Consider the following 20,000-nt stretch of genomic DNA (forward strand, 5'->3'; position numbering starts at 1 on the left):
ACCGGCCTTGGACGCGCAGTGGTTAAGCCATCGGACTACAGGCTGGTAGGTACAGGGTTCGTAGCCGGGTACCGGTTCCAACCCAGAGCGAGTTCTTAAGGGCTCAATGGGTAGGTGTATGGCCACTACACCCTCTGCTCTCTCACTAACTACTAACCAACTAACAACTAACCCAATGTCCTGGACAGACAGCCCACAGATAGCTGAGGTGTGTGCCCAGGATAGCGTTCTTGAACCGTAACTGATTTATTTAATTGCGAATATAGATCAGGGGCCTAATTCACTAAACTCTCACAACATTGCGATCTCACAGTGCAATGCTAAAAGACTTGCAAAGAGGATGCTTTGTTGTCTAGCAGAGCCTAAGAGCTTTGTGAATTAGGCCCCATATCTCTATAGAAGACAGATCTCACAGTGCAATGCTAAAAGACTTACAAAGAGGATGCTTTGTTGTCTAGCAGAGCCTAAGAGTGCTTTGTGAATTAGGCCCCATATCTTATAGAAGACAGATCTCACAGTGCAATGCTAAAAGACTTACAAAGGATGCTTTGTTGTCTAGCAGAGCCTAAGAGAGCTTTGTGAATTAGGCCCCATATCTCTATAGTGCAATGCTAAAAGACTTACAAAGAGGATGCTTTGTTGTCTAGCAGAGCCTAAGAGAGCTTTGTGAATTAGGCCCCATATCTCTATAGTGCAATGCTAAAAGACTTGCAAAGAGGATGCTTTGTTGTCTAGCAGAGCCTAAGAGAGCTTTGTGAATTAGGCCCCATATCTCTATAGTGCAAAGCTAAAAGACTTGCAAAGAGGATGCTTTGTTGTCTAGCAGAGCCTAAGAGAGCTTTGTGAATTAGGCCCCATATCTCTATAGTGCAATGCTAAAAGACTTGCAAAGAGGATGCTTTGTTGTCTAGCAGAGCCTAAGAGAGCTTTGTGAATTAGGCCCCATATCTCTATAGTGCAAAGCTAAAAGACTTGCAAAGAGGATGCTTTGTTGTCTAGCAGAGCCTAAGAGAGCTTTGTGAATTAGGCCCCATATCTCTATAGTGCAATGCTAAAAGACTTGCAAAGAGGATGCTTTGTTGTCTAGCAGAGCCTAAGAGAGCTTTGTGAATTAGGCCCCATATCTCTATAGTGCAATGCTAAAAGACTTGCAAAGAGGATGCTTTGTTGTCTAGCAGAGCCTAAGAGAGCCTTGTAAATTAGGCCCAATATCTCTATAGAGCAATGCTAAAAGACTTGCAAAGAGGATGCTTTGTTGTCTAGCAGAGCCTAAGAAGGCTTAGTGAATTAGGCCCCAGGCTCCGTATTCATAAACGTACTTGAGTCAATGTAAATACATACTTAAAGTACATAAATAAGTATCATACATTGACTTAACTACGTTTATGAATACGGAGTCAGATGTGTAAAATGAAAAACTTTTTTAAAACCGAAACAAGATCTAAAAAGATACATTTAGAGTGATTCTGTAGTTGTAAAGACACTTATTCAAATGTTCGTCTCCTAGCAAATGTATTTTTGAAACAAGTTTAATTATCCCGAGTTTGTTGACATTGTAAAGGTGTTGTCGACTTACAGTTACTTAAAGTTTGTTTTGTTTAACGACATCATTAGAGCACATTGACTTACTAATAATCAGCTATTGGATGTTAAACATATGGTCATTTTGACTAAATTTTTTCATTAGTAGCAAGGGATCTTTTGTATGCACCATCCCACAGACAGGATAGTACATACCACGGCCTTTGGTATACCAGTCGCGGTGTACTGGCTAGATCGAGAAATAGAACACCGACGGGGATCGATCCTAGACCGACCGCGCATCAAGCAAGCGCTTTACCATTGGGCTAAATCCCGCCCTCACTGTCAGAGTGTCGTGTCAACTGTTAAGTGTTGGAAACCCTAGTGGTATATGAGCACGTTAAACTAGTTATCCCTCTATCTATCTATCTATCTATCTATCTATCTATCTATTAAGTGTTGGAAACCCTAGTGGTATATGAGCACGTCAAACTAGTTATCTATCTATCTATCTCTCTATCTATCTATCTATCTTTCTATCTATCTATCTATCTATCTATTAAGTGTTGGAAACCCAAGTGGTATATGAGCACGTCACACTAGTTATCTATCTATCTATCTATCTATCTATCTATCTATCTATCTATCTATCTATCTATGTATTAAGTGTTGGAAACCCTAGTGGTATATGAGCACGTCAAACTAGTTATCTATCTATCTATCTATCTATCTATCTATTAAGTGCTGGAAACCCTAGTGGTATATGAGCACGTCAAACTAGTTATCTATCTATCTATTAAGTGTTGGAAACCCTAGTGGTATATGAGCACGTTAAACTAGTTATCTATCTATCTATCTATCTATCTATCTATCTGTTAAGTTTTGGAAACCCTAGTGGTATATGAGCACGTTAAACTAGTTATCTATCTATCTATCTATTAAGTGTTGGAAACCCTAGTGGTATATGAGCACGTTAAACTAGTTATCTATCTATCTATTAAGTGTTGGAAACCCTAGTGGTATATGAGCACGTTAAACTAGTTATTTATCTATCTATTAAGTGTTGGAAACCATAGTGGTATATGAGCGCGTTAAACTATTTATCTATCTATCTATCTATCTATCTATCTATCTATCTATCTATCTATCTATCTATTAAGTGTTGGAAACCCTAGTTGTATATGAGCGCGTTAAATTAGTTATCTATCTATCTATCTATTAAGTGTTGGAATCCCTGGTGGTATATGAGCACGTTAAAGTAGTTATCTATCTATCTATTAAGTGTTGGAAACCCTAATGGTATATGAGCACGTTAAACTAGTTATCTATCTATTAAGTGTTGGAAACCCTAGTGGTATATGAGCACGTTAAACTAGTTATTTATCTATCTATTAAGTGTTGGAAACCATAGTGGTATATGAGCGCGTTAAACTATTTATCTATCTATCTATCTATCTATCTATCTATCTATCTATCTATCTATCTATCTATTAAGTGTTGGAAACCCTAGTTGTATATGAGCGCGTTAAATTAGTTATCTATCTATCTATCTATTAAGTGTTGGAATCCCTGGTGGTATATGAGCACGTTAAAGTAGTTATCTATCTATCTATTAAGTGTTGGAAACCCTAATGGTATATGAGCACGTTAAACTAGTTATCTATCTATCTATCTATGAAGTGTTGGAAACCCTAGTTGTATATGAGCGCGTTAAATTAGTTATCTATCTATCTATATATCTATCTATTAAGTGTTGGAAACCCTGGTGGTATATGAGCACGTTAAACTAGTTATCTATCTATCTATTAAGTGTTGGAAACCCTAGTGGTATATGAGCACGTTAAATTAGTTATCTATCTATCTATCTATCTATTAAGTGATGGAAACCCTAGTGGTATATGAGCACGTTAAACTAGTTATCTATCTATCTATCTATCTATCTTAATGACTAAAAGTACACATTAAATACACGTTTGTTTTCGGTATCAGTGGATGTCTCAAGTGGGTTTCTGATCGTCCCAGTGTCAAACTTTATTTTATTTCCTAACATATATATTTTTCGTTTGTACGAAATTATTTGGAGATCAAATTCAGTTTGGACTACTTATAAATATTAGGAAGATAAGAAACACGTTGACTATTGAATAGTCCACTGATTTTCTAAAGGAGACACTATAATTAGTATGTAATTTTAGTTGTTAAAAGTTTTTATAAGTCGCTAACATCTTACAATCGCTGTAAACTCAGAACACTCTCTTTAGCCACTGTGTATTTAAATGCACAATCAAATTGTTTGCGTTCGTTGGTGAAGTTTTTTTTTAATTGTGTGTTTTGTGTATCCACACGTGTTTAAATATTTTGATTTTGTGGTTTGTGTCGTTCGAGTGTTTGCGCACGTACATTAACAAACCGGAGAAAAAAATAACTAGATTTTATGATTAATCACTCGTTTTGATGATCGTAAGAGTAAAATTTGACCCTCGCGGTGATTAATGCCGTTCTAAATTCATCTTTTTTACTTTCCCCACGCAAAAGACATTTCTGTGAATGAGTTAGGGAAACTAGATTGATTGGAAAGTGTTGGACAATGGAAACCCGAACAGTCGAGTAGTCTTACGACACGTGTGTAGAATGACTTATCTTCATTAGTCCGGATTAACGGCCCAGTCCGTGTTTCACCCAGCTACTAAGGTGATCTTAAAAGAGATTCATCCCTCAATGATGACGATGTAGCCACAGACAGTGATCAATGCAATAAACACCACTTTCCCTTTATGCAAATACAACCAATGCTGCTGATAACCTTGACATTTAGTTGTGTATAAAATGACGAGATTTGTGTGTAGTGGGTGGATTATTTCCCGGACCTTGTTCCTGAAACTCTTTTAACGTGCCTGTATACAATTATGGTTCAATCACGTCCATCCCACGCTCAGTCTCTGTCATGGACAGTGATTGGACACGGGACAGAACTGGCAATGTTTAATCAACTATAAAGGAAGAGATAAAATCTAGAGCGCCATCCAAAGTTATGGGTTATGGACATCAAAACGTAGTTACTTTACTATGGCTACCTTGACAATTATGAAAATAGCCATGACAAGAAATATGTCTGTCTATCATGGAAAAATAGTCTCCATAACATTTCACACGGACGTTTTGCAATTAGTATATACGAAAGGAGTTTAATTTGTCAGCATTGCAGAAATAAATTACCTAAGAAATGTTACATGATGATTCACACATTTGTTCAAAGAGAGATGTGTAAAAAATAAAAATGATCGACGAATCCATTTTAACTGTTCATTATATATCTTTTTTTAACTTCCGAAGCATCCCACGATTCGTGATAAATGAATTAACTACGTCAGCTAGAAAGTCAACAGCCTAATAATTACTGAAATGCGAGTCTCGGGTATCGTATAAATGTCGTAAAATTCTTTTGTAATCATGATGACATTTACAAGAATAAACCTGATTGAACTTATGTTTTTCAATTATTTTAATTTATTTATTTAATTTGTTTTTTATTGTCATTATTTTTTTTTAGATTAGAAACTCAAATTAAGACAATCTTTTCACGAATATATAATTGTTGCCATGGTGACAAATTTTATTGTTCTATAGAATTTGAATTAGTTAGGCTAATTGGTCAAATATTGTTAAAATAGAAACAAATTCCAAATTGTAAGTTAAAACATGCGACATCAAAAGCTAAGTGAACTTTTATCTACTTTTGTTTTCTTGAAAAGGTGTTCAATGTGTTCACCGTCTTGCTCGTAGACTGACCGCAAACGTTTTGGGGGGTTTTCATGAGGAAATCAAGTTTCTGATTTCTTCCTACGTGATTTCTTCCCATTTCTCTCTTACTTGGTTGATAAAATTCCACTTAGCTTTTGGCGTCAAAACAGAACAGAACAGAACAGAACTTTAGTACACTCAAGGTCACCATTCTGTGACACAAGAGGCGTACACATGTTTACAAAACAAAATTAGCAATCAAGATGACATTACATAAATAACAGTACATAATAAATACTAATACAACATACAATAACTGCAAATAGGTTTTCAGGAGGAACATACTTTGCTTATAACATTGATAAACTGGCACACTTTTCTTAGTGTGCCAGCATTTTTGCAAATAAACAGCTGTGTGAATTTAATGACATTGGGCCGAATAATGTAATATTTCTTTAAATACAGTTGTCTTTCATCCTTAAATTTATCACACATCAACAAATAGTGAAACTCATCTCCGGTGTCGTTCGAGGAGCATAATAAACATAGAAAAGTAATATAATTCTTTCTGCTTAATATATTAAAGTAAGCTTCAAACTCTGTGTTTTCTTTACTAAGTTTATATGTTAAGCGTTTAATAGATTGCATCACTTCATTGTGCCAGTATTCTATAAACTGGTCTCCCAGACGGAGCTTGACAGTTTGTTTCAACCAGTCCATTGTATGAAATCTTTGGGTGTCCCACATGTAATTCAGTCCAAGTTTATACAATATATCTCTGACGTTTGTCATCCATTTATAATTCGTTCCATATTGAATAAAATCATGATACATCAGTTTATAAATATATAACGACTATTTAGTACTTTTGCCCGTTATAAGACCTGCCCAAAACTAACCAATTCTTAAACTAATTGTTAGCAATAGTGGTGTTCTTCCCAATTCTCCATACAACATGTATAGTGGTGTTCTTCCCAATTCTCCATACACTATGTATAGTGGTGTTCTTCCCAATTCTCCATACACTATGTATAGTGGTGTTCTTCCCAATTCTCCATACACTATGTACAGTGGTGTTCTTCCCAATTCTCCATACAACATGTATAGTGGTGTTCTTCCCAATTCTCCATACACTATGTATAGTGGTGTTCTTCCCAATTCTCCATACACCATGTATAGTGGTGTTCTTCCCAATTCTCCATACACTATGTATAGTGGTGTTCTTCCCAATTCTCCATACAACATGTATAGTGGTGTTCTTCCCAATTCTCCATACACTATGTATAGTGGTGTTCTTCCCAATTCTCCATACAACATGTATAGTGGTGTTCTTCCCAGTTCTCCATACACTATGTATAGTGGTGTGCTTCCCAGTTCTCCATACACTATGTATAGTGGTGTTCTTCCCAATTCTCCATACAACATGTATAGTGGTGTTCTTCCCAATTCTCCATACAACATGTATAGTGGTGTTCTTCCCAATTCTCCATACAACATGTATAGTGGTGTTCTTCCCAATTCTCCATACAACATGTATAGTGGTGTTCTTCCCAATTCTCCATACAACATGTACAGTGGTGTTCTTCCCAATTCTCCATACACTATGTACAGTGGTGTTCTTCCCAATTCTCCATACACTATGTACAGTGGTGTTCTTCCCAATTCTCCATACACTATGTACAGTGGTGTTCTTCCCAATTCTCCATACACTATGTACAGTGGTGTTCTTCCCAATTCTCCATACAACATGTATAGTGGTGTTCTTCCCAATTCTCCATACACTATGTATAGTGGTGTTCTTCCCAATTCTCCATACACTATGTACAGTGGTGTTCTTCCCAATTCTCCATACACTATGTATAGTGGTGTTCTTCCCAATTCTCCATACAACATGTATAGTGGTGTTCTTCCCAATTCTCCATACACTATGTACAGTGGTGTTCTTCCCAATTCTCCATACAACATGTACAGTGGTGTTCTTCCCAATTCTCCATACACTATGTACAGTGGTGTTCTTCCCAATTCTCCATACACTATGTACAGTGGTGTTCTTCCCAATTCTCCATACACTATGTACAGTGGTGTTCTTCCCAATTCTCCATACAACATGTATAGTGGTGTTCTTCCCAATTCTCCATACACTATGTATAGTGGTGTTCTTCCCAATTCTCCATACACTATGTACAGTGGTGTTCTTCCCAATTCTCCATACACTATGTACAGTGGTGTTCTTCCCAATTCTCCATACACTATGTACAGTGGTGTTCTTCCCAATTCTCCATACACTATGTATAGTGGTGTTCTTCCCAATTCTCCATACAACATGTATAGTGGTGTTCTTCCCAATTCTCCATACACTATGTACAGTGGTGTTCTTCCCAATTCTCCATACAACATGTATAGTGGTGTTCTTCCCAATTCTCCATACACTATGTATAGTGGTGTTCTTCCCAATTCTCCATACACTATGTACTGTGGTGTTCTTCCCAATTCTCCATACACTATGTACAGTGGTGTTCTTCCCAATTCTCCATACACTATGTACAGTGGTGTTCTTCCCAATTCTCCATACACTATGTACAGTGGTGTTCTTCCCAATTCTCCATACAACATGTATAGTGGTGTTCTTCCCAATTCTCCATACACTATGTACAGTGGTGTTCTTCCCAATTCTCCATACAACATGTATAGTTGTGTTCTTCCCAATTCTCCATACACTATGTACAGTGGTGTTCTTCCCAATTCTCCATACACTATGTACAGTGGTGTTCTTCCCAATTCTCCATACACTATGTACAGTGGTGTTCTTCCCAATTCTCCATACACTATGTACAGTGGTGTTCTTCCCAATTCTCCATACAACATGTATAGTGGTGTTCTTCCCAATTCTCCATACACTATGTACAGTGGTGTTCTTCCCAATTCTCCATACAACATGTACAGTGGTGTTCTTCCCAATTCTCCATACACTATGTACAGTGGTGTTCTTCCCAATTCTCCATACACTATGTACAGTGGTGTTCTTCCCAATTCTCCATACAACATGTACAGTGGTGTTCTTCCCAATTCTCCATACAACATGTATAGTGGTGTTCTTCCCAATTCTCCATACAACATGTATAGTGGTGTTCTTCCCAATTCTCCATACAACATGTATAGTGGTGTTCTTCCCAATTCTCCATACACTGTGTATAGTGGTGTTCTTCCCAATTCTCCATACACTATGTATAGTGGTGTTCTTCCCAATTTTCCATACAACATGTATAGTGGTGTTCTTCCCAATTCTCCATACACTATGTATAGTGGTGTTCTTCCCAATTCTCCATACAACATGTATAGTGGTGTTCTTCCCAATTCTTCATACAACATGTATAGTGGTGTTCTTCCCAATTCTCCATACAACATGTATAGTGGAGTTCTTCCCAATTCTCCATACACTGTGTATAGTGGTGTTCTTCCCAATTCTCCATACAACATGTATAGTGGTGTTCTTCCCAATTCTCCATACACTATGTGTAGTGGTGTTCTTCACAATTCTCCATACACTATGTACAGTGGTGTTCTTCCCAATTCTCCATACACTATGTACAGTGGTGTTCTTCCCAATTCTCCATACACTATGTACAGTGGTGTTCTTCCCAATTCTCCATACACTATGTATAGTCGTGTTCTTCCCAATTCTCCATACACTATGTATAGTGGTGTTCTTCCCAATTCTCCATACACTATGTATAGTGGTGTTCTTCCCAATTCTCCATACAACATGTATAGTGGTGTTCTTCCCAATTCTCCATACACTATGTATAGTGGTGTTCTTCCCAATTCTCCATACAACATGTATAGTGGTGTTCTTCCCAATTCTCCATACAACATGTATAGTGGAGTTCTTCCCAATTCTCCATACACTGTGTATAGTGGTGTTCTTCCCAATTCTCCATACAACATGTATAGTGGTGTTCTTCCCAATTCTCCATACACTATGTGTAGTGGTGTTCTTCCCAATTCTCCATACACTATGTACAGTGGTGTTCTTCCCAATTCTCCATACACTATGTACAGTGGTGTTCTTCCCAATTCTCCATACAACATGTATAGTGGTGTTCTTCCCAATTCTCCATACACTATGTATAGTGGTGTTCTTCCCAATTCTCCATACAACATGTATAGTGGAGTGTTTTTTCGAATTGGTACAAGATATCTTAAAAATTTAATATGCAGTTTTTCTTGCTCGTCAGTCTTTTCGAATCTCCATACTTCGCATCCGTACAATAATATTGGTAAAACCATTGCATTAAATAATTTTAAACGATATTCCAAAGATGTCTTATATATTAAACTTACTATCTTGAATATGTAGCTGTTTTAACAATATTTGACTTATGAGTCTATACTTTTCATTGAATGTGGTAAAAATCCATATATAATATTGAATGTGAAAAATATTAAAATTGCAGTCCTCATACCTTTAAGCCAATTCTATATGTTTTTTTGTGGTTGTTTGTTTGGGGTGTTTTTTGTTTGTTGTTGTTTTGTCTTTTTGTTGTGTTTTAGTTTTTTTTAGTTTTTTTATTGGGTTTTTGTTGGGGTGGGGGGGTTTTGGGGGGAAGGGCAGGGCATCACCCGATGTATATTTCCAAATCACTATGTCGCCATTATTATTATTATTTATTATTATTATTATTATTATTATTTTGCAGTGCGATCCAGGTACTGGGACAAATGCCTTTTACGACCTCATATACCGGAAGCCTCGAATGCTCATGGTCATGGGCAGCGCATGCGTGGAAGTCACAAAGACCATCGCTGAAATTGTTCCAAACTGGAATCTTATTTTGGTATGTATGTGTGGTCTCAATTTGGGTCTATCAAAGCTATATTAAAGTGACAGGCCCTAGTTGTTCAACACATAGGCATATTGTGCACTATTAGATCTGTTTATGATTACTGAAATCAAACCTTACTTCTAGTGTATTGTTTAGTTTATCCATTTCCCTACAACCGAAGTATTTCTGGTATTACTGGTGTTTCTAATACCAACCAAATGCATTCTTCTTATTTTTAAAAACGCACGTCTGTTTGATAAGTAACGGTTATGGAGTTTAGTTATAGTCTATTTTTAAGGATATTTCACTGGTTCAATGTCACAGACTCTTCTGCCACTTTGTTGTAATTTTATCCAGATGTGTTACAGGTTTGTAGATTAATTAAGCATAGTGTCTATTTTCCCGGGTTGAAACTAAGGTGTGCGCCTTTAAAGAGACCGTACTGAGATTTCTGCCATTGTTAGCATGTTTCAGACTAACAAAACAAATCACTCGTAAAACTATTTATCGAACGCATTTTCTTCTTTAGAATATTAGTGTCGGCATATTCATTATTTTTCTAAATGTCCAAAAACAAAACAAAAACCCACACACATTTTCACAGTTGCATTCTAAAGGATGCAAGTGTCACATTTGTCTATTTTTACACATATTTGTAATAAATAACAGTAGTAACTAATCGATACAGAAAATCTTCATCTCGTATAGTTTGAAATAGCCTCCAGTTATTTGTAAACATAGAGATGCAGTTCATGTTCAGCCTTTGATGTTAAACGTTAACCTGTCGTCCGTCCTTGTTGGAGTTTACGGTAATATAAAGGTGTACTCAATGAGCTAGCTGAGTGCACCACGACTGGTATATCAAAGGCCGTGGTATGTGCCATCCTGTATATGGGATGGTGCATATAAAAGATCCCTTGCTACTAACAAAAAAATGTAGCGAGTTTTTTTTCTCTAAGACTATGTTAAAATAACAAACAAAAAATGTTTTACATCCAATAGCCGATGATTAATAAATCAATGTGCTCTAGTTGTGTCGTTAAACAAAACATTTATGTACTATTTTGTTGTCATATAATTCAAGGTGTAATATTTACATTTTACAAGAAAAATTAATAGTTTTAAAAAATTATTATTTAACTATTATTGTTCAAGTAACCATACAATATTTTAGAATAGAGTTTTTCTGTAGATAAAAATCATCGAGCAGTAGAAAAATAAATATATAACTGACATATAATATTAATTAAATACCACGGCTCAAAACTGACACAGACTAATTGACATCGAAATCACACAATACGCGTTCAACAACCAGCCTTTCCTTTCCATCCCATCGAGTTGTTCAACTATTAGGATTAACTCATTTATGTGATAACACAACGTTGATACCGTACAGCCCCCTTGATATGTAGTTATAGTCTTTAAAGGGGCAGGACGTGGCACAGTGGAAAAGCGCTCGCCTGATGCGCGGTTGGTCCAGTATCGATCCTCGTCAGTGTGCCCATTGGGCTATTTTTAGTTCGAGCCAGTGCATCACAACTGGTATATCAAAGGTTGTGGTATGTGTTATGCTATCTGTGGGATGGTGCATATAAAAGATCCCTTGCTACTAATGGAAAAATGTAGCGGGTTACCCCTCTAAGACTCTATGTCAACATTATCAATGTTTGACGTCCATTAGCCGATGATTAATAAATCAAACTTTAAATTTTTTATTTTTTAAAAGCGCTGTATTGGTAGGAAACAGCATGCATCTTATAAATATGTCCGTTGATAATGCCTTTAAGGTGGTTTTGATAGCACTTGCACTTTTTAACCCTGAAAGACTCAAGTTAACTAGCAAAGTGTACGTTTGAGAAATTCGAATCTATCGCTCCGATTCATATGACACTGGCCGCTAGAGACTATAACCTCTGAACCACAAATCATCTATAAAAGGGAATGCTCGGTCATCGAATATCGCTATGATTATATAATAGCCTCGGCGTGCAGTTTACTAGGCACTTTTATTTCCCAAGAATAGGCACTCACCAGTAGCTAGTATACATATAATGTGCACTGTCAGATACTATCATACGTATAACAAAGGTGTTATATAATACCCTTAACTTACTTGCTGCTAATGTGTGTTTGTTTTGTTTAACGACGCCACTAGAGCACATTGATTTATTAATCATTGGCTATTGGATTTTAACATTTAGATATTCTGACATAGTCTTACAGAGGAAACCCGATACATTTTTCCATTAGTAGCATGGGATCTTTAATATGCGCCATCCCAAAAATAGGATAGCGTATATCATGGCTTTTGATATACCAGTTGTGGTGCTCTGCCTGGAACAAAAAATAGCCCAATGGGCCCACCGACGGGGTGATGCTAATGTAAATTATTAATAGACTACATTAAGTTAACTTTGGTGGCCATTTACGTATGCGTGATTGACGTTACAGTTTTTAAAAACATTTTTATAACGTCAGTCGCGATAAATTAAGCAGCCACAAAACACCACTTAAGATGTCTGCTGAATTTTTATTTCACTCTCCAGTCATTATTACTCATGGACTTCGATCTTTCCACCCTTAGCACCACAGGAAGGTGCTCTACCACGAGGAATGTTCAGGTCTGTACTGAAATACTCCCGAGGTGCTTTGGTCTCAGGATCGAACCTCCGAGATGGACCCATTCTCTGATTACCACGACTGGTATATAAAAATCCGTGGTATGTGTTGTCCTGTTTATGGGAGAGTACATATAAAAGATCCCTGGCTGCTAATGAAAACAAAATGTGATGGGTTTCCTCTAAAGAGTACTAGTCAAAACTATCTAGTGTTTGACATCCAATAGCCGATGATTAATTTGCCAAATGGGCCGACTGAGTGCGATCGATCCTATGACCTTTGGAACACATCTGACGAATGCTCTACGACTGAGTGGCATTCCTCCACCTCGGCATACAATCCCCCCTCCCCCGAGATTTACGAGACGTGTCAGATGGTAACTCTTTGTCCATCCATGCACGCTTGTTTGAGACTGTTTGTAGGAAGGCGATGAGATCGACTAACCATCACATAGTAGGTGAACCTCGACTGTGACTCCACAGACCTAGTACGTTTTAATCAGCGTCATTGTTTACCTAACCTACACGCTGGACAGTGTCCGCTGTTTGTTTAACTCCGGCGGCCAACAGTGGCGTGAACTGATCCACTTCCAAATGATTTATAATTGGAAGTGACCTTCACAATTGCACGTCAGGCAGCCAGGCAGCCAGATACAGATGGACGGTCGGACACACTGACCTACGTATTGCTCCGGGTTTACTTCAGTAAATGATTTTCTCGGGAATGGCGGTTTTCCTATATAGACGAGGCACTAGATAAACATTCATAGAATCAACCACTCGTTTTCCAAATTCCCATTCGACTTTGCATTGTGCAGAGATACGGCCCTGGTTACGCATTACGGTTCTGTCGTTCAGATTACATGCAACCACTTCCTTTACCTTGCACAATTACTAAGAATAACCCGTTGTGTTTGGCATAGTCACCCCTATATAGGTCATGTAGTCTACACCTATTTGTACCAACCTCCAGCACTATAGTCTTCTCCAACTAATTGTCATGTATACAACTTTGTCAAATTCGCAAGCATCAAATATATATATATTTATTGGTTTATTTGTTTATTTGTTTGTTGGATGGTTTTTGGGGGAGTGAGTGTGGGTGGGTTGTGTGTGTGTGTGCGTGTGCGTGTGCGTGTGTGTGTGTGTGTGTGTTTTGATTTGATTTTGTTTGGTTTGTTGTGTTTTACATTATTTGTTAGTTTTGTTTGGTGGGTTTTGGAAAGAGTATAATGAAATAATTTTGCACTCTTAAAACTATCCTGGACTCGAGAAATCAGCAAGAGTCTAGAATCAGTCTGTGCTGATGTGCATAGGAGTTAATAGGAGTCAAATTCAATTTAAGTATATAGGAGTCTTAAGGCATTTAAGTATATGCTGCAAGTAGAATGGGTTTGGATGGGTTGTTGTGTAAGTTGGTGGGGTTTGGGTTTTTTGTCCAGTTTGTTTGTTGTATTAAAAAAATGTTAGCGTTGTTTGGTGGGTTTTGGAAAAGGTGTAATGAAATAATTTTGGACTTTTAAAACTCGAGAATTCAGCACGGTCTAGACCCAGTCTGTGGTTTTCGCACATGTGTTAAAGGGACATTCCCGAGTTTGCTGCAACTTTTAAGGTGTTATCGACTAACATAGCCTTTTTAACGATTGTAATTACAGATCAAATATATTTTTCTGCATAAAATATTAGTGGCTGAATATTAAACGTGTTTCTGATCGTTCTAATATTTTTACTAGGTTAAATTTCATTTTATTTCCTAAAATATTATTTTTTCGTACGTACGAAATTATTAGAAAACAGAATCCAGTTTGGGCTCCTTTCAAATAGTAAGACGACCAGGAAAATATTGAATATACAGACAGTAATATTCTAAACAAGAAAAGATACTTAATATGTAAGTTTAATGGTAGAAATATTTTTTTAGTCGAAAATATCTTATAATGTAACAAACTCAGGAATGTCCCTTTAACAGGAGCCAATTACTTATCAACTTCTTACGCCATTAACTGTGACCGGCCTCGGTGGCGTCGTGGCAGGCCATCGGTCTACAGGCTGGTAGGTACTGGGTTCGGATCCCAGTCGAGGCATGGGATTTTTAATCCAGATACCGACTCCAAACCCTGAGTGAGTGCTCCGCAAGGCTCAATGGGTAGGTGTAAACCACTTGCACCGACCAGTGATCCATAACTGGTTCAACAAAGGCCATGGTTTGTGCTATCCTACCTGTGGGAAGCGCAAATAAAAGATCCCTTGCTGCCAATAGGAAGAGTAGCCCATGTAGTGGCGACAGCGGGTTTCCTCTCAAAATCTGTGTGGTCCTTAACCATATGTCTGACGCCGTATAACCGTAAATAAAATGTGTTGAATGCGTCGTTAAATAAAACACTTCTTTCTTTCTTTCCATTAACTGTGATTGTGCAACACGTATTTTTATGTACGATAGTTTGTAAAGGCCTTGAATCTAGACTTTAAGTTTGATTAACTCGGGGCCAGATCATTCTACAAGTCTGAACCTAGAATAGACTGAATATAGCTATCGTTATATATATATATGTTATATAATTTATATATCTTAAGTATATATGAACGAGGGAAAATACCTAATACGTTAACGGGGTGATAAACATGTCTTACCTATTAACATGATTCCCCTTCATTCAAATTCTTTTCGGTAATCATTTTCTCTTGAAAATATTTACCTACGATGCTCAAATACAGTATTAAAAATATTAACCATCTACTTTCGTTCGCAAGTGTTCGTGTTAGCAGGCCCGTAGGGACTATATCTGGGCACAATCTCTAGTGTGGGGGGGGGGGGGGGGGGGGGGGGACACGCTTGACTCTAGTCAGGGGCGCACTCTCTATTGGGGGTGGGGCACAAGCATAGTTTTATTTTTGTTTGTAATAGAGTAGGACCAAAAAAGTTACATTTTCGTCCTCAAGCGGGAGAACACAGACCACCCCCCACCCCCCCCCCCCCCCCCCCCAACCGCCAACCCCCACCCCCAACCCCACCCCACCCCCGTTCCTACGGACCTGGTAAGTTAGCACCATGGCTAGTGTTCGAGGTGTTTCAGTGAAACCACTTGACTGCCAACAGAATTCGATTGTTGATACTAGTGTGGACTGCGCTTGCTGATCGGAGGTATTTTTTACAATCCAGAATAATTATCTGTACATGTATTATAAAGAAAATCATGCGAACGGATGAAAATTCCACGCACTTTTAAAATGTGATAGCTCTCAGTCTAGACAGAAACCGGAATATATGTTTAATATGCAGTTTTTTTGTTTTGGCGTTTTAAATCCTTAACATTTAGTTTTAAACACTTTTTATGGCGTAACTATCTGTAAAATCACCGAACTCAAGATTGCGCATTTAATGACCATGCTATTAGAAGGAACCCATTTATTTCTGTGGGGGTAAAGGTAGTGAGTCTAGGTTGTAGTGAAGAGTAGCGGACCTTACACGTAGTTAGTTTTTAAATGCATGTGGATATCACATGAACATTTATAAATATTATACTGTTATAATATGTTATGTTTAAATATACCCTAATTATAAAGTGTATATTATGTGAATAGTCGCAAATTAGTTAATACTGCTTTCACTCACTCAACCCCCCCACCCACCCCCCACCCCCACACACACACGCACACACATACACACGAATGCACACAGACACAAACTCGCAGACAGTGAGACAGATACACAATAAAATATATATATACACACACACATACCTACACACACATCCCTCCACGTATAATCAAGACTGGACCTGCCCTTGTGTGCAAACTTCTATTCTAATCACAGCCATTTTATGGGCACAAATTAGTTTAAGGAAACTGGCGCAAGAGGCGATCCCTGTGGACAAATCAGCGATACGTTTGACACTCGACTGAAATTAAAAAGAGGAAAAAAGCCTTCTTCTGGACACTCCGGGAGATTGCCCTAATTGATAAGGTCCACTTGACACACGCCGGCCGACAGTAAGTGGTGTGCGGACCCGCCCGAACGCGTCCTTCAATGTCAGTCCATCGATCTCTGCCCCAGTGAACTATCGCACAATCACTCACGTTCCATAAAACTGACCCTAAATATGACGTGAAAACATGAAATAAGCTTTGAGCCTGGGCGTAACGCGATGATAAGCAGTCATCAATAAACTTGTAGTGTTTTGAGTTTATTAGCCAGTAACGCGATGATAAGCAATCATCAATAAAGTGTTAGGAGTTTATTAGCCAGTGGTCACCATCATCCATTTACAGCGATTCAGCAAGTAAACGTATTTGAACTGGGCCCCAAGTAGTGGATTAGCTTATTGTGCTTTTGTAGTTAATTCCAAACTTAGCATATTCCTGCTATGGTTTATTGAAATTCGGCGATCAATTCTAGAAAGACATTATTTCGGAATAGATTATTGAAGTTATTCAGCTAATTCTAGACTGATATTTTAATGGTATGGTTTGTTGAAATTCGGCGATCAGTTCTAGAAAGACATTATTTCGGAATAGATTATTGAAGTTATTCAGCTAATTAAAACTACTATATCATTGAATTTTAATGGTATGGTTATTGAAATTCTGCTATTAATTATAGACAAACATATTTTAGGAGTAGTGTGACGGATCATGCGCTTAAATTTGTTTCGCCTGTGGCGATTTTAATTGTGTTAGAGGGCCGTGTGCAGTTTCATTGCCCGTAGCCCAGGTGGGCAACTTGTTACGTAATACTTCGCGCGATCGGGCATTCCAATATGCACTTAGTCCAGCTGTGGAGGCCATGTGGCGAGTAGTTACGTAATACCTCTGCGAGTGCGGTTTTTACAACCGTGATTTGGCGACGATGGCGTCAGTAAGTCTGACGATCAGAGAGAAATATACCGACTCAAGTAGAGGTGAAATATCAGATGATAGGGGGAGGTACCGCCTTGTACCCCCAGGCGAATTCTGATTTTATAATAAATAGCTAGTTTTTAGAGATATCGAGGAGAACGCAAAAGGAAAAAGGAAGCTTCCCGGGAACGTTAGTCCGTTTGGACTTTGGTAAATATCATTTCTGCTCTGTGTATAACCTTGATGTGATTGATGTGACTTTAAATATTTTAATACTGTATTATACCAATATTCTTTAGACAGTGTCTTCGGTCATCTGACGAAGTAAATCGTAGACTTTTTGTTCTAACATTATACGAGTATTTGGTAATATAAAGCTTAGCCAGTCATCCTAGACGACCTAGGTAAACTGTAGGTTATTGTCTTTATTGTGATAGGTACCAGTATTAATTCTGTGTTACAAGGTTACTGAATGAGTAGTTAGGGTTAATTAAAAATTAACCCGTTAGGAATAGAGCTGTAATTCCTTTATTAATTAAGTTCCCCAAGAAGCGTTTCTCAATTATCACACGTTACTGAACGAGTAGTAAGGGTTAATTAAAAATTAATCAGTTAGGAATGGTGTTGTAATTCCTTTATTAATTAACTTCTCCTGGGAGCGTTTCTCAATTATCACACGTGTGGGTGTGGTGTAACGGTGAAGTGATTCGCATATTGTGTAACTAGACACCTAGAGATTAACTAATTAAGTGATCAGTTCTGGGTTGTTATTATTGCTGTTATTAATTAACTACTACGGCTGTACATTTGTCAGCGTAGATTAATACAGATTCCAAAGTGTATTGTGTTTTGTTGTGTTTCTAGTGAGCTAAACGTACTATAAATATATATACTTTATATAAGATCGTATCTCTGATCATACCTAGACGAGCCATACTAGGGTTTAACCGCCTGTTACAGAGAGATCTAATAGATATACAGTTAGGAGAGATATTTTGATAATCGTGTTTTATTCAGTTACGGGAATTATAGAATCCCCGTGACAAGTAGTTTATTGGAGTTATTCAGCTAAGTAAATCTACTATAATCATTGAATTTAATGCTAGAATAACATACATTCTGCTATGTATTGTTTTTCTGTGTTTGGGGATGTAGCCCCAACTCCCACCTCCGTTAGTGACTAGCCTGGAGTGTGTAGGTAATTGTAAACTAACATTCTTGAAATGGTTTATTAACGTGATGCTACAGCAGCATATATTCTACACATTATAGACAAATCAATGGAAAGTTATATTCTAATCAAAATAGGGTGTATGGAATAACAGCATACATTTAATTTGTATTACAATGTAACTTTGCATTGATTTGTCTATAATGTGTAGAATAGGAATAACATCATCCCCAATAGCCGATGTATCTTTTTGTGCTGAGATGTCGTTACACATTGGAATAACAGCAATGCTCTTTTTATTTTATATCAAAGCAAAACTACAAACAAACACATTTTAAAATGTTTCTAAAAGTCACGAATGAATAAAGAGGGAGTTTTTTTGGTCGGATCTAGAAAAACTGAGCTAAAAGTGTATATATTATCTGAACTAAAAGACGACTTAATATGAATATCAAGTTCTCAGAAGCTGTCTCAAATCCAGAATCCCTGTCAGATGAAAAATAAACCTGGTCCCTGTGACCTCATTTATTATGAGCTTCGTACGGTTGGAGCGGTGAGAAACAATATACATCACCCAAAGACGGTAACAATGAGCCGTTAGTAGTGACATAGTTGTGTTTGTTTTGTTTGTTTGTTTGTTTGTTTGTTTGTTTTTACTGGAAGAAAAACTGTAATGACACCAGTAATTTCTTTTTTGTCTTGTTTGTTTGTTTGAAGTGTTGTTGTTGTTGTTGTTGTTGTTGTGTGTTGTTGTTTTGTTGTTGTTGTTTTTTTGTTTTGGGGGGGGGGGGGGGGGTTGGGGGAGGGTATTATTTCTGTTTTTCGTTTGTTTGATTTTTTAGGGTGATGGTTTGTTAAGGTTGTTTTGTTTTTTAATATATTTAAAAACTATATATTCTGAAATGTATTGCTGTGTGTTTTTCAGATTTCGTATGCCACCACATCACCGGCGCTCAGCGAGCGAGAGAAATACACGACGTTCTTTCGTCTAGCGCCAGCAGACTCCTCGCTCAACCCAGCTCGGCGCATGTTCATCCAGTACTTCCGGTGGGATACGGTAGCCATTCTTTATGAAGAAAAGGAAATGTTCTCTTTGGTAAGTCTAATGCAGATAACGCCAATAACCATGTCAAATATTTAGTTACTTGTTCGAATACCATTAGTGTTACATAATGTTCTAACCTATATTAAAGTTTTGTTTTTTTTAAAATGTACATAGAATTTTCCTTTAAGTACATGGTCAGTGTTCTGACAAATTTCAAACTGGATTACCGTAGAAGCTCTAAC

At 37.5% G+C, this 20,000-nt stretch overlaps 1 protein-coding gene across 1 annotated transcript in view; it reads left to right on the forward strand.

Annotated features, from left to right (window-relative positions):
• The window catches only part of LOC121374824 (gamma-aminobutyric acid type B receptor subunit 1-like), a 104,810-nt gene that overhangs the window by 46,627 nt on the left and 38,183 nt on the right, over positions 1-20,000 (forward strand). Inside the window, exons 2-3 of the mRNA XM_041501936.1 lie at positions 9,960-10,097; positions 19,639-19,809. Of these exons, the coding sequence (XP_041357870.1) occupies positions 9,960-10,097; positions 19,639-19,809 (309 nt within the window). The remainder of the gene's footprint in view (positions 1-9,959; positions 10,098-19,638; positions 19,810-20,000) is intronic.

This window comes from Gigantopelta aegis, chromosome 6 (assembly GCF_016097555.1).
Source record: "Gigantopelta aegis isolate Gae_Host chromosome 6, Gae_host_genome, whole genome shotgun sequence".
NCBI lineage: Eukaryota > Metazoa > Mollusca > Gastropoda > Neomphalida > Peltospiridae > Gigantopelta > Gigantopelta aegis.